At 38.4% G+C, this 27462-nt stretch overlaps 1 protein-coding gene across 1 annotated transcript; it reads left to right on the top strand.

The window, feature by feature from the left end:
- The first annotated feature begins 3568 nt into the window (after positions 1-3568).
- On the top strand, positions 3569-27462 carry gatd3l (glutamine amidotransferase class 1 domain containing 3, like). Its single transcript, XM_028793413.2, has 7 exons — positions 3569-3770; positions 10090-10142; positions 16585-16698; positions 18493-18612; positions 21232-21324; positions 24098-24263; positions 26439-27462. Exons 1-7 carry the CDS (start codon positions 3651-3653, stop codon positions 26571-26573), a joined length of 801 nt encoding a protein of 266 aa, XP_028649246.1. The 5' UTR covers positions 3569-3650; the 3' UTR covers positions 26574-27462.

Below are 27462 nucleotides of genomic sequence, written 5' to 3'. Positions count from 1 at the left end.
TGATATAATACAAGTGAGTGGTGACCAATGCTGTACAACAGCAAACAACATGAAAAGTGTTCAAGGAAAACTAAAAACAAATCTTACGCTACTCGAGTTGAACAATTCACATGGCAGTTATCCAGTCATTTGCTTGCAACGTGCAAAAGACATGCATTCTTTTCTAAAATATTGTTAAATACTGTAAATGTTTCCAGAAAAATTTCCTGTCTTGAATTCAAAAATCCATTCTCATGTGAATACATTTCTTGTTTAAGATGTGTGCTGATTTTTCCACTAGTATCTATATTTGTGAGCAAAAGAGAACAAAATGAAGGCAGCATATATATCAAGACTATGGTAAGAAAAAGAATAATACTTCACAAAAAAAGTCTGCATATGCAAGGTGGTGTTCTGCTGCTGGTGGAATATAGGAAGGACTCATGACAAGATAAAGGTTACTGCTCAAGATCAACTATGATGCGACTATTACCTTTTGACAACAGCTCTGAATTGTCTTATCTCATTTCATATTTAGAACAGACACAGTTTATGCATCCAAATACATCACTCCAGTGGGAGTTAAATACATGTGTTCTCAAGTCTGCATAACATAGTACAGGATCATGGAAGACCAGAACCTCTCCTGGCAGCACTGGAATAGGGTCATGGACCCTGTTTCATTAATTAGTCTATCATACACATATGTTCTGATCTTGGAGGATCACACAGACATGGGGAGAAAGCGTAAACTCCAAATAGTGACCCAGCTTGGGATATGAACACAGCATGTGAGGAAGCAGTGCTTGCACCACTATATTTTGTATTTTGTTTTTATTCAAAACATTCAAACTGTTTATATGTTATCCTCAATAGGATCTGTGATCACTTGCTCACCTACAAGTGTTACGTCTAAAAAGTCTACCATCGACTGCATCCTGGCACTGAGGGTTCTCATTATGCATAAACGTGAATATCTGCAGTATTTCTTTGTTGCCTTAGTCAGCTTTTGCAAAGCATTTGACTCAATTGATTGAGCTGCCTTATGAGACAATGTGAGACTTTGCAGGATCCCCCGAAGTTGTTGGATATCATGGCTGGCCAGTACACTGGTACTGTGAGTGCTGTGCAGAATGGAGGCAGTGCCTCTGTGTTTTTCCCAGTTGATTCTGGGGTTTGTCAGGGGTGTGATCCTTCTCCTACTATGGTCAATGCTTGCATTGACTAGGTGTTAGGTAGGATCGTGGGGTTCAGTAGCTGTGGGGGCATCTGTTGGTGAAGAAAGTTTCACTGATCATTGATGGAGTCAATGGAGGCTCTAATTGGGTATCTTGAGAGAATGAGCAAGGAGTCTGAGTATCTGGGCTTGTGAGTATCCTGGATGAAAACCAAGATCCAGGCCCATAGCAACCACTTGGGCACAGCCATCAGCAGTGTATCTGCCTGTGGAGAGAGTATCAACCTTGTTGAGAAGCTTAGATACTTCAGCAGTGACATTCAAATCTCTGGTGACTCTTCCTATGAAGTCAGTAGATTTTTTGGGAGAGCATGGGGAGTCATGAAGTCATTGGAAAGGGGTGTGTGGTGCTTCCTGTTTTGCTATATGGTTGCAAGACATGGACGCTAATGCAGCGACTTGAGATGAAGACTGGACTCCTTCAGCACTATGTCTCTTCGGATAATCCTTGGGTACTGCTGGTTTGACTTTAAGTCAAGCAAACAGTTGCTCACAGAGTTCCGAATGAGGCACATTACCTGCATTGTGAGGAAGTGTCAGTTACAGCACTACGGCCATGTGGCGTGATTCCTCAAGAGTGATCCGGAGCACAGGATGCTCATTGTTGAGGACCCAAGTGACTGGACCAGGCCAAGGGGATGCCCATGTAGCATTTCTGGTTTGGGGACTAGACCACATATCAGCCAAAATCCCTAGCTATTTTGCCGTGTGGTGGTGGCGGCAAAGCACAGTACCAGTGAATTCTTCCCACCCTGACCTGACGTGTATGTATTTGCTGTGAACAAAATGAATAAGTGATGATAAAGTGGTAGGGTCTTGGAGGATGCCCCATTTAATATCAGAAGAGAAAACTAATAAAGTAAGGTGTAAACACTTATAGGATATAAAAAAATGGTCTGAGTAGAATAGAAGGGAGAATCAAAAAGAAAAATAAACTGGAGGAAGAGAAACCTGAATGAAATGGAGAAGAAACTTGGGTCAGGATCAGGTCGGTGAGTCATTGTTAGACAAAGAATGCAAAGCAGTTAGGATTGTCCCGAGATGGACTGAGGAAAATGGTCCTCCAGGCGTGGGCTGCTTCTGTTGAGCTTGGAGAGCTGTAGTGACTGTGTCCTTCCAGGGTCCTACGTATGTCAAGGCATAGTGGTAGGATGAGAGACCCCAGCTCAGTGGATCTCAGTGGTGACTAGCTGAGGTGACTGGGATTGAGCCAGAGGGTTAGTTATGTTTACCTACATCTCAGCCATGCCATGAGAAAAAGAGCACTGGGGAAATGAACGGGGGAGCAGATCCAAATATTTTTAACTATTTTTTGAACTTATTTATTATTTTTATTTTCCATACCACATTATTTTAAGGATTATTTATTGAAGACTTTTTTCTGCACTGCACTTTGGAGATGGTGATGGTTTGAAATAAAGAGCATTGTGCATTTTGCACCAGATGTGTTGTTGTGTATCCTTATTATCCTGGTCCATCTTACTTATGACTATCAATATCCCAGTAAAAGGAAGAGGCCCAAGTTTGCAGGCACACGGGGCATCACAAACTGGTGATATCCGTGGGATAAAGTAGTGGCAGTGGCTAATGGCCAGTGGCAGTGAGGAATAAAGACATATGGAGAACGGCAAGAGTATTTGGTGCCTGAAGAGGAGAAACCAGGTATCCAAACCTATAAAGACTGAGAATAATAGATTTTTAACTTTGCATTTATTTTTTTTTTTAGTGCAGGACATACAGGGCATCACAAGTTCCTGTTTTGCACCCATAACTTTCACCCTATATTTCCTCAGACGAGAAACTGTTAGACACTTATGAAGTTCACATGTCTGACAGTGTTTTTAATGTATTGTAAAGTATTTATTTATCATATGCTCTTCTAGCTATACAATATTTTAAATTATTATGTAGCTCTTAAGAGCAAGTGCACATATGTGTAAATAATAAATGTGCTTCATGCTTTAGCTTGTAAAGATCAGAGACTGCTTTGACGGCCATGTTGCTTTTCATGCTATGACAAGCCCCAACAGTGTTGTACTGTATCAGTGTTCACTGCATCCTGGGAGGTGGCAGGCAGCAGCTCATCTCAGACAAGCCTTCCCTTTCTCATCATCTCCTCACAGCTTCCCACCTTAGCTGGAGACAATTAAGCTCGCCAGTCTGACACTAATCTACTCAGGGTGCCTGAGTGATTATCTAATAATCTAACAGGATTCCTTGTGTCACAGTAAATTTAAGTCCACAGAGAGAGGAAAGAGTCTGCTTTGGAACAGAAGTTACTTTAGCACAGGAAATAAGCTTATGACTGACGTCAGAAACCCCCAGACAGATAAATAACCCATTATTCACCTCAACAGGCACTAAAGCACATTAGTTAAAGGGTCTGAAAAGTTAAAGGGACTCAGCCTCCAAAAGCGAACAACAGTAAACCAACATGTTGGCGTCACGGGCATTGCTGGCAAAACAGGTGGCAGCTGTTCTTACAAGACAGCCCGTCTGCCTTGTCCACCAGTCAGGAGACTGGGGAAACTGGGGAAACACCAATGTTGCTTTGGTAAGTAGCAATGAATTGATCCAGTTATGGAATCTGAAAAAGAGGGTTGGGTGGTTGGGGTTATAATATTGACATCTAGTGTGTGCCACCATGTTCTCAACAGACAAATTTTCATCTCAAATTTGAGCAACCCAGTCATTAAGACAAGTACCATTTATGGCTGCAACTATGTGTTTCGGCTTGTTCAGGGTCAACCTGGATTTCATATTCAGCTGTAAGAATGTTGTTAACTTGTTATGGTGACGAGTTCTTCCAATAACACATAAAGAAATAGTTTTATTGGAAAATTGAAAATATTCATTCTAAGAGTAAGGTCAGATTCTAATGGTGGCACAATGATCAGTACTGCTGTCAAACACAGCTTTAGCAGACGACGCACTGGCTGCATATTTTCTCTACGTCTGCATGTAATTTACTCCATGATCTCTAGTTTTCCCTTACATCTCAAAGATGTGGGCATTTAGTTGATTTTTGCCTTTATACTGATCCACTGTGGGAGTGTACCCTTGATGAATTGGCTCCTGATCAAAGGTTGAGTCCTGCCTCCTCCCAGATATTTCCAGGACAGAACTGAGTTAAGTTGTTGAAACACTATGGATCTTTTCCAATTGTATGTTCTTTGTGTGTCTTGTGCTGCTGTCCTCTGACAACTTTCTGCTACACTCTTAAAAATATTGGTTCGTTAATGGCACTTTACTGGGTTGTGTGATTCCTTTTAGCATCATTACTTGGCAAAGACCCATTTCATTCTGTGAAGGGTTCTTTCCATATTAAATTGGTTCTTTGGGTTTTGAAAAGGTACCAAACATATGCACAAAATGGAAATCTTTCATGTATAGTAGGCTACCTATCAGGATACACACAGGTCAAGGAAACCTGAACTTAGCCTGTGTTATTGTATGCAGCGAGAGTCCTTTTAAAAATCATGAACCAGTGGTATTTCACAAATGTGTTCTCATGTGTTCATTGTGATTTATGGAGCCTGTTACAGATCTTACTAAAAGGTTCTGTCTTGAACCTCCATGTGGATGGTTTGTTTGTTTCTTTTGGAACCAAAATGGGTTTGCCTGTGGCATCACTCTGAAGAACTGCATTAGCGCTTTAATTTTTAAGAGTGGAGTTCAGCATTTTAAAAGAGATGCAGAGAATGGAAGGACATGACCCAACAGAGATTTAATCTGTCATTAAACCACTCAATTAACTTATCAGTGGGAAACTGTGTATTTTAATGACATACTTTAAAAGAAGCAATAATGACAGAAAATAAATAAAGAGTAATAATACTAAGGTTATGAAAAGGCTTATCTAAGTTGTCCATCTTAATTAACCAGCACTGCTGCTTCACAGTAAAGAGATTGTGGATTCGCTTCCTGGGTCCTCCCTGAGTGGAAAGCACTTTGAGTAATGAGAAAAGTGCTATATAAATGTAATGAATTATTATTATTATTATTATTATTATTATTATTATTATTATTATTATTATTATTATAAGCAAGGAAGACAGAGTGACACCTTTAGCGCCTTAGCCCCAGATCACAGTGGGAAATAGAACAATAGTAAATAATGCATAAGATCTTTATAGCAATTTGTATTGTAGCATTTTAAAGATGAAAATAAAACAGTGATTCATTAAGAAAAAAAAGTTTTAAAACGAGAGGAGACCATTCAGTTTTAATAGATTAGAAAAGATAATCATTTTCTCCAGTACCTCATCTAGACATTTTTAAAGGGTCTCTACTTCATGATTCAACAGTTTTAATGTATGACTTCAGGCTGAGTCTTAAATACAAATCAGCTTCATTTTCACCGGTGTCCTTGTCTGAATGGAGCAAAGTGCTGGATTAACTTTATTGATGACTTTGAGACTTTTGAAGATTTAGAGTTTGTATCCTTCTCTGTTCTTAGTTGAATTCTATTTAGTATGGCATTCTATGCTGAGTACAGAGACTCAAAGCCCTTACACATATTTACAGCTATAAAGCACTAATAGTACGTTTAGACCATTCACTATCAATATACATAAACACACAAATTTGAATTAAATGCACAGTGAAACAGTATCTCATTGATTCACACAAAGAGATCTATAAAGATATAAGATGAGTAGGATATATTCTGTAGTCCAGGGATTCCTCTACAGCTGATGTGTGCTGACATGAAAGGCACACAACATTCCAGATGTGGTCTTCCTTAAGCATTTAAAGAACATTCATTTATATACTGTATGTAATACAGAGGCCAGTGGTGGACTGGTATCCTGACCAGGTGTTCTTCCTGCTTTAAAAATTGATTGATCAAAATAGAAAAAGAAAATAAATGGATGTAAGAATTTAATAGACATTTCAAGAACTCCACAAAGCAGCAACCAAAAAAAAAATTCAAACAGAACTCATCCCTTAACTGGAGTATTTACCAGTTGTTACCCCTTGCTTAAGTGATAGTGATCTGAGTGGATGAGGAATCCGGCTCCAAGCCATGGAGTCTAATGTTGGACTTGTTATTCTAGACCATGTAAAAATGGTTATGGACACCTGTAAATTAGATAGAGCCTTTGATGAATATTAATAACTTTTTATTATGATGGATTGCAGTAGGGTGGCGCAGTGGTAGTGCTGCTGTCTCGCAGTTAGGAGACCTGGGTTCACTTCCCGGGTCCTCCCTGTGTGGAGTCTGCATGTTCTCCCCGTGTCTGCGTGGATTTCCTCCTGGTACTCTGGTCTCCTCCCACGGTCCAAAGACATGCAGGTTATGTGCATTGGTGATCCTAAATTGTCCCTAGTGTGTGCTTGGTGTGTGTGTGTGAGTGTGTGCCCAGTGGTGGGCTGGCACCCTGCCCGGGATTGGTTCCTGCCTTGCGCCCTGTGTTAGCTGGGATTGGCTCCAGCAGACACCCGTGACCTTGTGTTAGGATATAGCGGGTTGGACAATGACTGACTGACTTGACTGGATTGCAGTGTAATGGTCTGCTGAAATTTATGCAAATGCAAATTTTAACAGTACCTTGACAAAAATTCTTATTCCTAAGAAGCTAAAGTTGTGAGAATCTGAACATAATATAATATGACATTCTAAACTTGCTTAATCCAATTCAGGGATGGTGGTAGTGTAGTGGGGATCGAGCCTAAACAGCAGTGTGTCCAAGGCAGATAAAACCATGCATGGGGTGCAAGTTCATCAAATGCAAATCTAAACATTTTTCTTTGTTTTTGATATTTACAACTATTTCAACTGGCATTCTGCTTATTACCAGCTGCAGGTAATACTGGAGTTTTGTTTGGATTGATGTTGAAAATCTGGAATACAAATTGTCAAAAACAAACCAAAATTACCTTAGACATTGCTCTGTAAACACATTTGAGAGGCTCCCAGCTGATCATTAAAGTTGTATGTAGCACAAAATCAATGCCATATGGCGATGTGCATTCTATTTGATGATAAATCATCTGGATTGTATTTTGTGCAACAATCTTAAAGTCTCTATTACCTGCATCAACAGTAATCACCAATAAAAGTCAAACAAGACAGTCACAGGCAACAACCGATCATTACTGTAGATGTTTGCTCAACATGTAAAGCACACATAAAAAAATAACTATGGAAAATAAAATATTTCATATCAAAACCAAAAGAATAATTCAAACACACTTATTGAGTAATGGGAAAAAGCAATTGCCTCAGTTTAGATTCTGTCTAAGCACGACAAGGCTTGTTGGCTGAATGAAACATTCCTTGGTTATCACTGGTCAACGTTTTTGTCTTGCCAGTTAGTATACACCCAGAGGGCACACACTTGTATAGAGTGGTCAAGTTGGGGAGAGTTAGGGTTCTCTTTTGAAGTCTTCATATATAAATGGTTATATGACAAGTTCGAATAGAATTTTGCTTTTTTTTTTTTTTTTTTTTGCTGAGCCTGCATAATGATATTTAGGGGTGTTTGGGAGTTATTATTATTATTATTATTATTATTATTATTATTATTATTATTATTATTCATCATATCTGGTTCAATTGTAAGATAGCCAGCGCCTAACTGAACAGTACCAAGGAGGATCTAATTCTGGACAGCATACCAGTCTATCACACAGTAAAGTGCCTTTCCATGTTGTATTCTATAAATAACACAATAAAATAAATGTTATTTAACTTATACAAGGCCAATTGTTGTCACTTAACGTAAGATGCACATCTTTGGAAAATGGAAGGAAAACTGGAGTACACATTGATAAACCAATGTAGACACTGGAGGAATTTCACAAAGGCAAAAGCCCAAGCCACGATCTGAAGACTGTGCTAACCAGTGCTCTACAGGCCCTCACAGTTCTTTATCTTTTTCCTCTTATTCTTTTATAATCTGTATTATACAATACAATACAGGATCATGAGGAACCAATATTATTATTATTATTATTATTATTTTTATTATTTGCCTATGCGATTCCTGAACTTATGCAATCTAATTGTGAGAAACTGGTGCTCTTCTTACGAGCTGTGCTACCCATCTAAAATGGACTGAAATCTAAGTAATCAACATAGCCCACAGTGTTAACACTTGAAGTGCACCATCTATTGGAATGTATTTTGCAATGCATATAGTATTAAAATGCATTGCATTTTTCATTTTAATAGAAGGTGCATCACAAATGTTTGTTTTAATAAAATGCATTACTACAAATGTTTGTGATACAGCAGATGTTGGAATGACAAATGCAATGCATTTAATTACTACAAATGTTTCTGATGCACCATCTGTTGAAATGCCAGTGACATATCAACGCAGATGCAGAGACACATAGACACTTGGCTTTTTATTAAGGTGGATAAGCTGATTTCTGTCCATACTGCAGTTATTCCCTATTAGATGTATTCAGTGTTAACTTTTGCAGTGCAGTCTGTCCTTCTGGTTGCTATCCCTCTGTTACTTGTCATTTAGTACAGGATTCGTAAAAGCAATGTTAATATTTGCAATGTGTCCTTAGTTGGATGACAGAGGATGAAAGAGATATAGCAACTGGACAGACATAGACACACACGCAGACACATCCTTTTATTATGGCAGATTTTTATCCATCCATCCATCCATCCATCCATCCATCCAGTACTTGAGGTGGCTTAATCAATTTCAGTATTGCTCTGGTGCATACTTTAAAATAAAGGGAAATCTTTTGCCATTTTTTTTGTTTTTACTCATTGAGGAGCACAGTTCATGCTGGTGGGAAATCCATACCTACAAGTCTTTACAACAGCAACAGTACCAGTCTGAAGAATTACCAGCATACCACTATGGTATCGTAATCCAAAGCTTCCTACCTTCTGTTTCACCTCATCAAGTCTCCTTCTGTCTAATTAAATTAGAAGGAGCTTCTGGGACACAGTTGGCTAAGGGTTTAGATTTTACAGAGTATCCTGTGGATTTATAGTCTAAATGTAGCTCTAACTGTTAAAGGATTCCTTAAATCTTCTTTAGTGTCTAAACTTCACATCTCCCTAAGCATTGTGTGTAATATTAAAAATGGCAGCTTAATTTAACCCTGTTTGGTGTAGACAACCTAGCAGTACCAGAAAAGTACCTGAGTAACTTTAGGTTGTTCCCTCATTGATTTTTAAATTGTATTAACTTTTATTGTCTGGCAATGGTGTCTGGAGTTGGTCCCTGCCTTGCATCCAACGCTGCTGCAGTAGATCCCAGCTCCAATTGACTCAAAACTGGATAAATGGGTTAGAAAAGTGGCCTATGCATGGAGTACCCTCTGTCCAGGACTGGTCCATGCCTTTACCCCTGTGCTACCGTGATGGGCTTTGGCTTCCCTTTACCTTAAACTGAACAAGCAGGTTATAAATTGTATGGCTAGATTAATGGAGAATTGTCTGAATGGTTTATTAGGAGCTGATTTTTTTAAAATGAACGTATTGATGAAATCCTAGGTAGTTAATACTGTCATTAAAAATGCATTTGAAGTTTTCCAAAACTTGGCTGGAGAAGTGATCAAGACAAATGGAGATTAGAATGAAGTGGGATTTAGAATTAACAGAAAAGAGCAGAATTGAGATTGATAAGCAGGATATATTGGAGTTGATGAAAAGATCAGTCAGGAGAATTTCAGAGAAAAAATAAAGATAGAAATAGCATAAGAATGAAGTAAAATGAGTAAAGGAGAGTAAACCTGGGAATAATAAAAATTAGATGTTGTGCTGAAGAGAAAAGCAATAACAACAAAAGTAAAGATGGAAGATAATGAACTTAATGATGTATCTACAGCATGTTCTTACAAGAAGTGAAAATTTAGTTTTTGTTAACAAAGTATCTTCTGATGTCCTGTAGGTGTTTTCTGGATGTGGATGGTGGGACGGGACTGATGTTCATGAAGCATCATAGTAAGTATTTTCTTTGTAACACAACTCAACAGAATTCTGAATTTAGATATGTTCCTTACTGTATTTAACATTTAATTTTTAGTGCTTTACAATATTTATTTAACAATATTACACAAAGAACATTAATGGCATCTATTAGTGCAGGGGTTCTCAATCTGTGGGGCGGGCCCCCCTAGGGGGGCGCGAAGATGTTTAAAAAAAGAAAACAAGAATCAAAAATATGAAAAATACATCTATTGAAACCAAAACAAATTAACTTAAACTACATTCTGATACTAGAAAAATAAATATAGAGTTAGATAAATGTTGATAAAAGTTAAGTAGGTATAATAAAATATACATCTATGATATATCATTAATTTAAAAGAAAAAATTGGTATTAGTGGGCTCCTTTCAAAAAAACCTTAGGGGGGCGCGATTAAAACTGTTATGAAAACTCGGGTCGCAAATACTTAAAGGTTGGGAAACACCGTATTAGTCTTTCCTGGTTTCACCATTAACTGTCCATCATGGTCACAGGAATGATGTGCTGACATCTATCACCCTGGAAGTCTTGTGGTCTCTTGCCAGCCCACTGTGGTCATTTTGTTTCTGTAGTGAGAGGGTTAGACACTCCAAGCACATGTCTGGCCACTACCCTTGATGCCCTCTAAAATCCTGGTGAATTTTCTTATCCTTGTTTCTAGTAGGGCAATTTCTCTGATGCTCTGTGTGGTTGCATTTCCTTGGCACCTTTCTTAGGACACCCCCAGGATCTACTAGCAGGCATAGATGCTTTCAGACAATCAGTATAGTGCCTCTCCTAACTGGTCCAATATTTCCCTGTGAGGTTGGTTGGGATTGGTCGCTCCATTACAATATTGCTTAACCTTATTCTGCAACACTAAGACTTTTAACCCAGCACTTTAGATATTGCATAAATCATGAGTATGATTCTTTCTACAAATCTTTGTACCTACAGTAATCTAGATGGTATTGGATAAAGCCTTTGAAGAGGCCTGAGTAGGTCTAATCTGGGATGCTGAGATAATGTTTGGCTCCAGTGGGCTTAATACAGCAGTAGAATCCAAGGACATATTCTGTACTTGCAAGTCCATTATGAAATAAAGATATCCCAGACAGTATGTTTTATTTAAAGATGAAAAGCATATTTTGTTACTTTCTGTACAGGGGGCCTAGCCTTACAAGTCAATTCAAATCTTACAGGTAGAATTTTCAATATAGTGGATGAGTGTTGGAAGGACACACTATTTTTCTCACTAATGAATTTATTAGAAGGTTCAGGCAGATTTGCATGTTTGCTGCTTCTAATTTTACTGTCTGCTCCACTTTATTTGCTTATTTGCTTTGTAAACACTAAAATTTCTTAGGAAGGAATATGTATTGTAAAACTGATCCCATAAAGTGTCTGTACAAGACTGTCATAATTGTACTATTGACATGAAAAATCTGATCTGAATGATCCCACATGTTTGTCTACACTAATAACACTCCTTGGCAGCACATCTATGCTCGATGATTTGAAGTTTTAACCAACTTTAATGTTGCCTGACAGAAGTCAGCAAACCATAAACATTTATTTCTTATAATATTTCTATATTTAATTTATATATTGAAATTCCCCTGGGGACAAATACAGTGCTATCTATTTATGTATCTAACTAGCTAAATGCAGGCAATCGAAGGGACATCACAGAACGGGCTCTTCAGATCTTCTCATTAATGATCTTACACCATTCAAAAATGGCCGATAATTTTAAAAGTGATTCACAGAAAAACTGAATAAACATAAAAGTATAGCAGACCAGCAAAGGTAGGAGACACTGAAAAAGTATTTGAATGAAATTTTAGAACATTTTTACAAACAGGGAACTTTTCCTGTTTCTGTGAATGTTTAGAATATGACTAAGAAATTGTGATTTGTTGAGTTGTTTGTGTGTCAGCAATATTTCCACTCTGGCCACTAGGGGGCCTCACAGACTCCCAAACCCCAGACACAATTGCACAACTCCAGCCTCTGGTTCAAATGAATGTTTTTTTATAAACACCATGCCTTACTACAGTTCTCTCAATAACCAACTCTCTTTCATCTCTTTTGTCAGTTTCTCTTATCTTGTCTTCCCTTACACTGACTCTCTGAGTGAAGTGAGGTGGCTCCTTTTCAACAACACCCAGAATTCCAATGTCAGGATGATGCACAGTGGAAGCATTTCCAGGTTTGGCAGAAGTCCCACAAAGTAGGGACAGCCATTCCCTGGGCAGTTCCCTCTGGCTGGCACTCATGGAACCCAACTAGTCCTCCTCTTGAGACTACAATTTCCAGTACCCCCTATGGGGGTGTATGTGTATTGGAACGCCTAGCATATCAGGGGAGCATACAGTCTTCAAAGGCTGTCTCCTCCTGACTGAGGCAGGGAACACTTTTGTTTCTGTTTCTGTGTTCCCTTTATGTTGGGTTCCCAGCCAGGTAAGGTAACAGGGTTCATCCCAGCCGGGAAACCAGTCAATCCCTGCTGTCCATTACACCACAGACATCACGGTGAAAACTGTCAAAGTATGTTTTGGAATCCCTAAAAATTACGAGTCCGTCAATGTCAAAAGGCCAACCTTATTGGAGTAGTTTCTTATACTAGAGATGGATAAAGTGAAACAAAAAAATAAAAAAATTTCCTGAAAGAAAAGTAACAGTGTTGACATCTTTAGTGACCTTGAGTTAATTGGCCAAAACATTTGACCACTTCTTCTTTAATAACTGTCTCTTGTGGGTGGTATTTTTTAAATCAATATTTAAATCTTTGAGTTTGTTACATTTTCATAATAATTAAACTGGATCATGATATATTTATTGCTTTAGGTTCAATGCCACAGAGTCATCTGCGGATGTTAGAATAGACCTATAGTGGTTACACCTATTTGTATATATTGATACAACTAATATTAACAACAACAACATTTATTTATATAGCACATTTTCATACAAAAAGTAGCTTAAAGTGCTTTACATAATTAAGAAAAGAAAAATAAAAGACAAAATAAGAAATTTAAAATAAGACAACATTAGTTAACATAGAAAAAGAGTAAGGTCCAATGGCCAGGGGGGACAGAAAAAAAAAAAAAAAAACTTCAGACGGCTGGAGAAAAAAATAAAACCTGCAGGGCTTCCAGGCCACGAGACCACCCAGTCCCCTCTGGGCATTCTACCTAACATAAATGAAAAAGTCCTCTTTGTATTTAGGGTTCTCACGGAAGGACTTGATGATGATGGTCATGCAGACTTCTAGATTTTAATCCATCACTGTTGGAACATCACGGTGCTTTGAGTAGATGGTGGTGGCGCCATAACGGTGTATTAAACAAGCAACCATTCAATTTCAGTCTTTGAATCCATTCTATTAAAACATTCATCAGCCTCACCAATATCAATATCTACTGTTGAAACTTTATTTTCAACCTGGGGTAAAAGCTAGCATCTCATTGCTATACCTGTACTTCCAAAAGTGGACACCACTATAATCCATAGACAATGTGGAGACCCTTCAGTCAGATTTTCACATAATGAATGGAAGTCAGTCTTTGATAAAATATCAGTTTGTGGGAAATATGAGTTAATTCAACTCAAAACTGAACATTACATTCTTTTTAACTCCTCAACAATTTGTTCAAGTCAAGACTATAATTGTTGGTGAAGTCATAAGGCAGCCGCCTGTCAAATGTGAGGGGAATGTCTCATAACCACAATTTATTAGGGTATCACGTACACTTGTTTATCTGACAGCTCTGGATTTACAGTAACCACTGTTCCTCTGACAGGTCTTTTTGGAGTAATACGCACTGGGACATCATTACCTATTGACCCATTTATTGTGGTAATACTACTAGCAATAATGTTTTATATGGTTAAATTGCACAAATGCAATGTGAAACAGATTTTATTGAAAAATAATTGCTCCAACTTCATAGTAGTGAAACAGGACAAACTTTAAAAATCAATAAAACATTTCAAAAATTGAATTTGTATTGAGAACAATTTATATTGATAGGTTTCCTATTGATATACAATATTTTGGGTTTTGTTATCATGGCGAGGACATATAGGTTTCTTGGGGAACTAACCCGGGAGAAAGCAACATAAATTTGATCATTTGAAAATCATGGTGAGCTAAGATCAACCCCTGCCAACTTGAGTGTCTGTTGCTGGGCCCTGTTAATCGACATTGCAAAGCAAAGCTTCACTGGGAACTGTAATCTCTTGAACTGAAAGGACATGTCCGTCGTGATTAAGGGAATGCGAGGGATTAAAACCCTCTCATCAATGCCACATCCTGTGATGATTATCACCTCTAAGAGGTTGTTCTGAAGCTGACAGACCTGGAGATGGATACCATTGCAAAGTTTGGGTGGGCTCAGGTTTCTCAAAAGGATGATTGGTGCTCCTACTTTCAATACTAAGTTGTGGGGTGGCATGCCAGGAGGATTAATGGAATTTAAAAATTCTGTAGGATAATGAACTGAATCATTGTGTTCTAAAATGGTATTTATTGAAGTGTATGTCTCTGACAGCGTGTCAAATCATTTGAGCACTAATTGATTAGTTGTATGTAGGGAATCCTACATACATTACATGCTGTAATTCCCGGGAAAACGGGAACGGCCAAGCCCGCATATATAGCGTGTAAAAGTGTAAAAGTGTAAAAATCGATCAAGAAATAACAGAGTTATAGTTGAAAATAATTAAGTGGCACGTTTTTTTGGCCCACGGTGTAGTGTGTTGCTGATTAATTCAGTCAACAACAGACCAGCAAAGTGGACTGGGAGGTGTCTGCACTCTGCAGCTCACCAATGCCGGGACGGGGCAGAGTTCATTGACGTCTGTACTGTTGACAGCTTTGAACAGCAACTTGAAATTGCAACACGTCAGTCTGTTGCATCTGCATTATCTGTGCTAAGAAACTTTCCATCACAGAATGATGAAGAGAAACTGGATGCATCAGTAAAAGTTGAAATGGCTGTGTTTCAGAGCAACGGCAAGCGCCGGCATTGTTTAGAACAAGTGTATCAGTATCTGATGACTGTGTCGTCTACTTCAGTGGAGGCAGAGCGCGCTTTCTCAGCAGTTGGCGTACTCTGCACGAAGGTGCGCTCTCGCCTGGACGACCGCACGCTCAACACGTGCTTTCTACGCTCTTATTACTGCAACTAACTAGATACATGTACTTATATGACAGCATGAACTGCTTGTAGTTAAGGTTAGTCTTTTATTAGTGTCAACATATTGCAGTAGTTTTATTAAAAATAAGTGTTACTCTTCTAAAACCATTCACATTTGAAATGCCCGTGCACTGTGTGATTCCCAGGAATGACATGCAGGATTCCTGAATTCCCGGAAATGGATAAACCCGACCGGGAACTGATTCCCTAGTTGTATGCCACCCCCTCCCCTCAGCCCGCAGCCTCTCTCTTCGCTTAGTGCTTATAAATTGCTGCCACAAGCGAACTATGATACTTAGAGTGATGAGAGAAGTCGCAAAATCAACCAGAATGTTCAAGCAAATTATAGAAAAAAACCCGATCTAAATCCGTTAAGTAGTTCTCTTGTGAAAAGCGGACAGACATACAGACCCGACTCGAGCGGAGGCTGGTGCGTGAGTGAGAATTGCCCTTCCGTCTCCCTACTCCTGAGGTTCCGCCTCCCCCTCCCCTCAGCCCGCAGCCTCTCTTTTCGATATGCGTTTATTAATTGCTGCCGCAAGCAAACTATGATACTTAGTGTGATGAGAGAAGTCGCAAAATCAGCCAGAATGTTAAAGCAAATTATAGAAAAAAAAACTGATCTAAATCCGTTAAGTAGATCTCTTGTGAAAAGTGGACAGGCAGGCAGGCAGGCAGGCAGACAGACAGACAGACAGACAGACAGACAGACGTTGGATTTTATATATATATAGGGATAGGAAAAAATTTTTATTATCATTATGGAGAAATATTAAAATGTTCATATATTTAATAACATTGTCCTCCATTAAATCATCATGCTGACCATTTGTTAATATTTTGGATGCTTCTATACTCTTGTGTGATCACTTCACGTTATATGTTTGTCTTGTTTGTTCTCTAGACGAGTATCCAATCTGATTTAAATTACATGTGCTCCTGCAGGTCTTGGTGACTTGCAACTAACAAGTTAAATCCAAAATGCAATCATACAAAACAGGGGAATAGCAACTGATAGCCTAACATGAATCTTAATATCCTCTAATTTGTTATATTAAAATATAGCATTAACAGATATATTTACTATGAGCTCTATATGTATACAGCAGGACCTGATACCATAAATCAATTAAAAGATTCAGGCAAATGTTATTACAGGTATGTGTGATGTCTTCTCTTGAATCCTATTACACATTTACATCTTACTAAGGAATCCTGTGTTTTTTGGTTTCAGTACCATGTACCATCTGAGCCGCAATGGAGCCAAGTTCCAAATGTTTGCACCAAACCAACAGCAGATGCATGTTGTGGACCACATGAAGAGTCAGCCTATGTCTGGAGAACAAAGGTGAGATTGTCTGTTTGCTCTTATTCCAATCCTTGATTTGGGTGCAATAATCTATTTTGGAGTTTCTATAGAGAATATGTGAAAAGACAGCAACAGACACTTACTGCCTTTAATTGTATTTCACCACACTGATCTTTTCTTTTTTAACCTGTGACAGCTGCCACAGATACAGTAAAACTTAAATCTTTGTATTTTATCTATCAGATTTCCATTTTCTCATTCGTGGTGTACTTGAACTACTTGGAAGGAAATTTCTTTTGACCCCTTCTTTTAAGGCAATAATCTTTTTTCTTCTTCTGTATTTTTCTAATCTTTGAGCTTAAAACACTTCCTTTTTTGTTTTCCAATGTCCAACACCTTTCACTCATTCCTTTCTGGAATCTATTGGTGTGAATTTAAGAAACATTGGTAAGAACTGTCTCTTTGGCCCATATAGGTTACTCAGCATTAAGTCACATAAATATATTTACTTTATACTCTGTACTACAGTAGCTCTCACACTAGTAGGTTACGAGACTCTTGATCCCCTTGAGCAATAAGGCTAATCAGCAGCTGCTCAATAACACCAAAATCCTACTGAAAAAGTGCATATGCATATACGTATATATATATATATATATACAGCATGTATATATATATATATATACTGTATATAAGATGAGGTGGATGTTTGCTGATTGGACGACCAACCACAAGAAGTACCTGGTAGGTAACCACCCAATAAATAGGATTGCGATTCAGACTTAAAAATGTAATACTTCTGTCTTCACTTCTGTCTTCACCCAGTCAGGCAAGCAAACCACCAGCTGTGGTGCAACATCAGAGGCTTTGCCTGAGGCGGTGAGGTTTGATCCCTGTAAGGGGATGCAAAAGTGTATACACCTGGTGAGCCCCAATAAGGGTGAAGTACATGTCATGTACTCTTTGTATTTTTCGGCAGATACTGTATAACATATACAGTATATTTATTTATTTATTTGTATACAGTACCCTCAGTAGTCTGTGAGAGACATGCAGTTGAGAATCCCATTTAACTGTACACATGACAATAAACATAAAGATGAACTACCATGAAGACTGGTTAAGAATGCTGCTTTGGATTTTGGGACTTTGATGTAAGCTAAATCAGAATATGACTGTGCCAGGCTAACAAGAATAAACTCAACCAATGCTCAATTCCTAGACAGTCACAGTCTGTGTGGCATTTACACTTTCTACCCCTGTCGGTGTGACTTTAGGTTTTAGGTGATCTGGTCTGAAATGTGGGTTGGGTTAATTACAGACAAGAAATTACTCCAGCAAGAATAACTGCGCCCTGTATTAGACTGAAAGGCCATCTAAAGTTGGATCATGCTCTGTACCTGATGCTACCAGGATGCACTGGTTGTCAGAGTCCTATAGTGTTAATGTGTAAGATGGTTGGGTGATATCCTCATAAACCATCACATCTGTCAAGTCCTTCTTATATGTAGTAGCCATAGCTCTATTCCACTTACACTTAGCTTTACAGCCAACTATCATTTTGTCTTGAATATACTAATACTTAATTTCTGCCTTGCCTGATAGCAGATGCCCAACTCATAAGATTACCCAATTACCAGTCCATCTCGAGGTCTGGCCCTTTACCACCATATCTTGCTTACAGTGCCTTTCAAATACCAAACTCCAGCATTCTACATTTTAAAGGCTTTGCCAAACCAACACCATGTTCATAGGTTGCACATCATAATGTATATCACAGCCCACTCTATTCTCCAAACAATTATTTAAGATAGACTTCTCTTTCCTTGGTAGGAATGTCATGATAGAATCTGCCCGTCTGGCCCGTGGAAAAATGCAAGATCTTTCTCGTCTGGATGTCAACAGCTTTGATGCTGTCATTTTCCCTGGAGGCTATGGAATCACCAAAAACCTGTGAGTTAACTAAATTACAGTTTATAGATATAGTACATAATTTCATGTGTTTAAAATTAGGAAGGACCTTATTTCTAAATGAAAGCAAATGCTACAGACTCAGCTTCTTCACAGCTTCAAGAGGATGACCGTTAATATTCATCTTGTCACTTTCTGTATGGACTTTGCATGTTCTCTTCTTGTCAGTTCATGTTATTCTCCCATATCCCTGTGATGTGTGTTTTAGTTTTATTACTTATTCTAAAATTGGCTGTGTGTGGGTGTGGACATAAGTGGGACATAAGTGGGTTGATTTTCATCATGAACTTGATATTCCAGGATTACCTACAGTTATTAATGACACTAAAATGGAATATGCAGGTCTGAAAGTAGAAGGATGGACAGAGGTCAAATGGTGCAATAACTGATCATTATTTGACTTTATCAGTTGTTTTCAAAACAGGAGCTACATTTTCTTAGTGATACTGTATTCAGCTAAAACTTGGAATGCACAATTTCCAACCTCCAACTCGGAAAATGTAAAGAAAAAACCCCACGTCAGAATTGCTACTCGCAAACTCGGGTCTGATCTATCAAGTCTGAATTTGTCTGACTTCAGATTATGACATCAATTCAAAATGGCGCTGTATATACAGTATACAGTAACACTTCATAGGTTTAATTTATTTATCAGAAGAATTTACTTTAAATGAGTCACTGCAGTTCATAGTACTGAATATTGGAAGGTAAACGTTAACATTACCAGAACAAACAGAAATGGACTGACTGATGTTAGCTTGATACACTCTACTGTGTATACATTTCACTCAATGTTTGCTTTGTGCAATTTTTTTAATTGCAGATTCCAAGCTGAAATAGGGATATTTAATATTGCTATGAGCATATAAATCTTTTTTAGACATGACAAGATAATTTTTGTGCCTTTTTCCTCATTGTTTTTTCCTTTGATACTAACTATAGAGCTATTAATTAGTGTTTGCTGCTGGAACACCAGCTATACATAAAGCCATCTATGTTTTCTTTCCCACATGGGTAGCTCAAATGCATGGTGGTCACATATGAAGCAATTGTGACTTCCATCTGCCCATCTCCGATGTTTAAATTAATGATTGCAGCTCTATGCTTGCGGCTAATGGAAGGCTAATACTGAAAATTGTATGAAGGGTAATACCATGTACCATTGTGTACAGTTGCTTGAAAGACAAGTTACGTAGTTAAAATACAGGAGTAAAGTGAGACGCATTGTAAGACTGACACCGTTGGAAAGGGACCTACTGTAGTGGTGAGAATGAAGATTGAGCAAAGGAACTCTGCAGGAAGAAGTGATACTCCAAGAAAAATAGTTAAAGCCAAGTTTCACCCTTACTACTTTGAAACAACACAAAATAAAAGATCAGCACCAGGGGATTGTTGGCAAATGTCTCTTCTTGGCCAGTAGGCTATTGCAAGCTATCAGATTAGGATGCCAAATTAGGGAGGAGTTAAAAATTTTGAAAAACACATAAAGGTTTCCAAATAGGCAGTGTGGCACTTCCCTTGTTCAGTGGAGAAAAAGGTTACTTTGCATTGTATGAGAGTGTCCATAGGTATGTACATGAATAAGATCTGTGAAGGACCGGCACTTTGTCTGGAACTCTTAATTGTCTTGCACCCACTACTGCTTTGACCTCTAATCGCCCTAATATGGACTGAATGTGTTTGAGAATGTTTTGTTATGTTACTAAGAAGTAAATGATCAGAAAAACGATACAGTAGTTAATGTTGCTGTCTCACTGATCCATCAATTTGGTTTTGAATTACTGTATACTCATCGTCTGTGTGAAGTTTAGTTCTTTCCATTGTATTTCCTTGGGAGCTACACCAATTTACTCCTCACATTATCAAAGACCTGTGTGTTATGTTCATTGGTAATTCTGAACTGGCCTCTGTGTGTTGGTGTGTGCGTGAATGGATCCCTTTCCTGAGTTGTACCCAGTATTGTTTATAAGATATGTAATACCCCATAATCTTGTAAGTGGATTTGAAATTATTGATGTCTTAGAGAAAAAAAAAACAGGAAAGAAATGACCAGTAAAGCATTTTTCTTGCTTTGTAAAATATATTCCTTACTAACAGATCAAAGAATTGCAAAACATAAATTACATTGCTTGCATTTGTAATCTATTTCGTTAGCCAATAAAAGGTGTTATTTCGCCCTACTTTTTCCTAATACATTACATTCTAAGGCTGAGCTCAGCTTTGCATGGTGGCACATCGCTTAGCACTACTCTGTAACTACTTTAGCAGCCCAAGCCCTGTCTGTGTGGAGACTGCATGTTTTCCAAATGTCTGTGTTGGTTTTTCTCCACGTACTCAAGCTTTCATCTTCCCATCCAAACACATGCAAGTTAGACCTGATGAGAGTAATTCTAGGTGTGTGCTTATGTAAGTGTGCCCTGTAATGGATTGGCATTCCTTTTATTGTTGACCTTCGCTGCTCTGTCCTGTCCCTCTTACTCCATATAGGAGAATACAGGAGCAGGAAATGGATAATAAGTTATAATGCATCACATGCTGCCGACTGTGACTGCTGAATTTATCTCTAATTTTGCGGTAAATAGTTTTTCTTCACCCTTAAAGGTCAACATTCAACAATGATGGAAAGGACTGCAAGATCAACAACGATGTGGAGCGAATCATGAAGGAATTCCACCGTTCCCGCAAGCCTATTGGGTAAGCCATAGACCCAGAAACTTGCAACACGGTTTCTTGTTTGTGAAAGAAAAACCTGAATGTGCCATAAGCAATAAGTGAAGTAGGGTGTGGGGAAGTGTGGGTGAGAATATTCTATTAATTATTGGTTTTGCTTTTCTAAATGCCAATAATTAGTTAGATAAGTGTGGAAAAGGCTCCTATTTTTATTTTTCTTTAGAAAAAGAATAATAAAAGTTATTGATAAACACAAGGATAATAGAGATATTTGTATACTATCATAAAAGAAGGGACACAAGAAAGATGAGACCAACAAACACGGAAAGCAGAAGGCGTTGGTTGCCCTTTGTTTTTTGGAGGTTTTCTGAATTTTCTTAATTGAACCATTAAAAGGTTATAAAACCTAAGAGTTTACCTGACACCACCATGAGCGTGCTACAAAATAACAATCAAACGTGAGATAGCAGGTCTTTGGTTGTCTCTTTACTAGTTACTTAGAGTTGTTACTTATCTTGTAACAGATAACAAGTACACAGTATGAAGTACATCATAGCTCCAGGTTCAAGTGATGAACTTGTAAAAGATAACACAAACACACATAAAGGGATGGGGCACACTCAAGCAAATCCCTTATATTATGAAGCAAAACACAAAAAACATGTAGCATCAGAAATGTTTTTACAGACACGAGTCTAACATCAGATTGGTGAAAGATAGCGGTGGTGCGGCGGTGAGGCAGAAGGGTTGGGTCTAGGAGCCCCAGATCAGGAAGTGATATCACATGACCTCGATTTGTTGGTTTCCAGATCTGCAGGGGAAAGGAGAGGAGAAGTGTTATCAGATAGTGCCAACCTGTGGCTCGAAATGGAATTACAAGTTGACAAGCCCTGAAATTGTCTCACAGGCACACGTGTGTGAAAAAATTCATTTATGGTGTTTTGTTTTTGACATGTGTTTTTTTTGTCCATGGTGTGGTTCTTCTTCTCAGATGAATTTTATGTCCTTTGTCATGTCCTCTGCCACTCTTTACAGGAAAAAAGTATACCCCTTTTGACCAAAGAGTTTTGGTGCTGTAATTCCCTTCTTGAAATAAGACTTCCACTACATGCGAGTGCTCAATGACTGACCCAGAGATACAGCTGAGAAAAGTGGATCTCAAAGCCAGTTCTGGACCCCCATCCCCAAAGCTCTAGAGAGATTAGCCTCAAGATGAAAACAAAGTGCTTTCTTACTCCCAAGAGGATGGGTCACCTTCTACCTTCAAGGAATTGGAAGTAGTGCATGCACGTACAGAATGAGTGTGTGACCTCTGGTGGTACTGGTGCGTTACTTTGCTCATCAGATAAAAAAGTCAGCTTGCGGTTAGAAACCAGCTTAGCAGAAACATCAATGACACCATCAAAGATGAGACAAAAATAATGTAAAACACAAACAATTTACAGGATTTACAAAGACCCCAAGCATGAAAAGAATATTCAATACCTGCTAAAATGGTTTTAAGCATCTGTAATTTCGACATCTATTTCTTCCTGAAATTCCTTCCCGACACAGCTGTAAATTGCATCTGAAAACATAAATGTAACTTTTAAGAAATGATACATGATATATCATTCATGTTTTACACTTTTTTCAAAATGCTCCCACAAAACTTCCGATAATTGTTTCCTTACATATAAAGCTATCATATGTAGTGATGAGGGAAACAAATGATGTGAAATTGTATTCAAAACAGAACTCCGCATTTCACTTTGAAAAAAAAAAGCTGTAAAAGAAATAACATTTCGTTTCCAGCAAACTTCATGCCTTTGACACAAGGAAAAAAATTTTTTGTTCCTGACTGGAAGCATTTTCAGGCATTAATTCTGTAGGTATCTGGCTGTCATTTAGTGTTTAATTGTAATTAAAGGTCTCTAGTGAAAAAAAAACATCACTGAACTCAAATTCCAGTCACAGGTAGACATTTTGTTGAGCCGTCAGATGGGTGTTGTGTTCGTACTGGTAAGAGGACACCCACTTTGCCCATTATGATGACAATCTCAGCAGTTGCAATGCTAAAGAAGAATCAGAGACAGAAAGGAAATCGAAGCTTGGAAACTCAGTGGATTTCCATGTTGTGAGTTTTGCTGTGGAGAAAATACAGTAATGTGTGTTTTGATGTGTCTGAGTGAGGAATATATGCAGCATGTAACATTTAAAAACATGCATCTCTCCTTCTTCTAAAGTGAACTAAAAGTATAGCCAGATTTGATTTTACTGGAGTGCAGGCAATTACCTTCATTATGCAGCTACAGAGAAAAACACAGGTAAACACAGAAATGTGAACAAATTTTGAAGGAGTAATCATCTTTGTTTTCTACCCCAAAAACTTTAAAACCTCCAAAAATATTTTTAGTGGATTTTGCGTTTTGGAAAACAAATCTTAAAGTCAGTTTCACAAACATCCCTGCTTCACTTATCACTAATTTTATACTGTATGTTGTTTCACTTCTGCCTAATCTCATTGGATTGCCTAGTCATTCTCCTTTCTCTTGGATAGCTTGCCTTCTACTTTCATTCTCCATCTTTCTCTTTCTTGTACCATCTTCATCTCCTGTCATACCTCACTCCTGGCCATACAACTTATTTGTTCTCACCTAGCAATAGCAGTGATTGGGTCATTGTCAGTGGTTTGATTGAGATCAGTTGTTCCAGTACTTACATTTTGATATTTGTCTTATTTACTCTAATATCTCATTGTCAACTTTAAGAAGTTTTTCACATATTCTCCTATCTCTTATTCTTCTTTTGCCCTCAGAATGTCATCCATGTCCCCAGTCTTGGCATGTAGAGTTCTACCAAACCTGGAGATTACCATGGGTCATGAGCGTGATGAGAGCAGCCGTTGGGGTCGTTGGCCTTACACCAACATGGTGCAAGCTGTGAAGAACATGGGGGCACGCCATAACAATCGTGAGCCTTACATATCCTTTATCTTGTGTCACAAAACGAGTCTGAGACAGAAAAAGGTTTGGGGCAGCCACCCATATAATCTCAAAATCCTCGGCTGCAAAGTCGTTGAAAGCCACTGAATAGCACTGATGTGCATACAATTGAGTCCAGGATAAGACTGAGGAATTAAGAAAGAGGGCAGGGTTTTAAAGGGGAAGACAGGAAATGAGGTCATAATGATCAGAGATGTGTTCGTTCTCCATTGGACCGAGCCCGGACATGACGTCAGAGGGGCCGGAGCCAGTCAGGTCTCCTTCCATTGGCTCGGTCCCGGAAATGATGTCACGAGAGCCAGGTGGAATCCCCCGGGAACGGTCTGCAGGCAAGAGAGAAAAAGAGTCAGTGCACTCTGCCACCTCCTGGCATGTATCAGAACTGCCGTCCCTCAAGCCCTTTAGCTGCCTCCCATGCGCACGTGTGTGACACTTGGTAAAAAATGGTAATCTTTTTTTCCTCATGTCTTCAATTGCGAAATTATATTTTAATGACATGCCAAGTTTATGGGCAATGCTTTCGCAAGAGACCTAACAAAATAACTGTAGAACGGTCTCACTCAAGTTAATTCTATAAAGACTTATAATAGTACAAAGAAAGGAGGCTTAACATGAGAGTGATCTTTATGCTTAACTTAAATGGAAAGATAAGTTTACTCAGGTGGGAATAGATGGGAGGTCTGAAACTTGACAGTACCCCTTATGAAATTTACCAAGGAGTCACAGTGGACTCATTACTATCAACTTCTGGGCAGTGTTAATAAGCCATTAAGAAGGCTAACAGAATGTTAGGTTATTTAATCCAACGTGTGAAGTACAAGTCCAAGGAGGTTATGCATAAGCTTTATAATGCACTGGTGAGGCCTCATCTGGAATAATGGGGTCAGTCTTGGACTCCATATTACAAAAAACACATAGAGTACTAGAGAAAGTCTAGAGAAGAGCGACTTGGCTGACTCCAGGACTAAGAGGCATGAGCTTGGAGAAAGAGATTGAAGGAGTTCGACTTGTTTAGTTTAAGCAAACAATGATTAAGAGGTGACATGACTGAAGTGTTCAAACTTATGAAGGGAATTAGCACAGTTGATCAAGACTGTTACTTTAAAATGAATTCATCAAGAACACAGGGACACAGTTGGGAAAATTGTTAAGAGTAAATTTTGCACAAACATTGTACTTAACATGATATCAACATTGCAAACTGCACTGAAACTTGCTGATAACTAAAGGTTAAACATTAAAGAAAAGTGAGTGAAAACATTATGAGGGAGAAAATTTGCCTTCTACTTGTGCATATTCCACGGCTTCAGGGCTATGTAACTAAAACTTTGACCTCCCCACTGTTATTTTAATAATTTGTGGAAACTTAAGTAGGCCAGCATCTTGAAATCTTCAATGTGTGCTTAGGTTTGTAAGTAATGATAAGTTCAGATAAGTAGGTAGAACCTTGGCCATTTAATTTTCTATAAATATGAAGGATGATTTCAAAATCACCCTAAAGCTTAACTGTGAACCAGTGTAAGGACTTGAGAACTAGAGTTATCTGTTCATTTTGTTCTGGTTTGTGTCATAATTCTTGTTGAATTAACTGAAAGCTGCATAAAGAATGAGTTGAACAACCAGTGAACACCACATTGCAGTAATCAATCCTACTAGAAATACATATATGAATTAATTTCTCAGTATTGGCTCAGTAGAGGCCAGCTGTGGCTTTTTAAACATTATTTTAATAAAAGTGCATGTACAGTATTTGGGACATTGGGACTTGAGAGCATATGACTGGATGCCTTTACGTATGGATTACGAGACATGGGTAACGAGAGACTTTTTAATGGATATTTTTATACTGTTTGCTGCTGTCCATCATTGGTCACAATAAGTGTCTACTCTATCAGATTTTGTTATTTTCTTTAGTTTTTCGTTGCCTATCACTACTAAACTTATAGGCTAATTAACATAAAAGAAAATGTCATTTTTGTGTAGAGTGTTTCTTTAACCACACTTTTGAACATGGTAAGTGTACATTAATAACTTTTTAAACCTGTATTATTCTGTACTTGTTGCTCTGCCCACTGCCTCTAAGAAAGCTGATACCCCCCCCCAAATTATGAATGTTTGTTCCTCTGAGTTTTTGGCCTTAACTGCTTTTTTTACGAGGTCTATGTGGATGAGAAGAATAAGGTGATCAGCACCCCAACTTTCATGTGGGAGACAGACTACCACTACCACTACATTTTTGACGGCATTGGCAACATGGTCAAGCATGTAATGCGCATGTGTGGAAAATAAAGCCCCCACCCCAGACACAGGGTGGGCAGGTCACTGGAGACTGGGGTTGTCCTGTGAGAAACCAGGAGAAGAGGATCTGCAAAGAAACACAGAAAAAGGGGGGTGGGAAGGGAAGGGGGAGGAACATTTCAGAATGGACTTCAAAATCCAAAACGTAATTGAGGATCACCTGCTGTGAAATTGTATTAAATGGGGTCAGAGAATTACAAAGTGCAGTTAATTGGCTGTCTAATGTGTATGTTCATTTATTTATTTGGGAAATGGTGTTAAACTCAGGCCTTGAGCTATAATGCTTTTTGACAGTACTACGGGTGACATTTTGAAAATGGTGTCAAGCTGGTAGTGTTAATGAAGCGGTCCAAGCAGAAAGAAGCAGCAAACAAATTGCTTCTGAAGATGTCTTTTACCACCCTGCCCGAGTCCCACTGTCAATTCTGGAATTCATGACATTGAATGTTTAATGTTGGATCTCAAATGAGCAATTCTAGCTAGTGGTTGGAAAATTGTTAATTTCATTGTATAGCTGAAGACTTCATCCTGGTCAGCCAGACCGCAAAAAAACAAGGAGAAAAAAAATCCCCATTAGCACTTCACATAAAATGAAACATCCTTGTTGCCACACAAGTGAAAGTGAAGTGTGAAGACAAAACACATAGACGGGGCACTGGACTCAACTTGTGGTAATTGCTTCTGAATTTAATACATTTCCACCTGAAAATGATGTTTTTTTGTGCAGCTCCTCCTCACATTCTATTCAGCAACTCAGTCTCACAACAAAGGTGCTTTAATTAGTAGAGACCACAGTGTGATTTATAGAAATGATGAGTTACAGATATGCAGCATTGTGTAGAAAAGACCAAAAAATGAAATAAATCATTTCAAAAATTAA

Source organism: Erpetoichthys calabaricus, chromosome 1 (genome assembly GCF_900747795.2).
Source record: "Erpetoichthys calabaricus chromosome 1, fErpCal1.3, whole genome shotgun sequence".
In the NCBI taxonomy this organism is placed as follows: Eukaryota; Metazoa; Chordata; class Cladistia; order Polypteriformes; family Polypteridae; genus Erpetoichthys; species Erpetoichthys calabaricus.
This window is presented reverse-complemented; position numbering and strand designations above follow the sequence as displayed.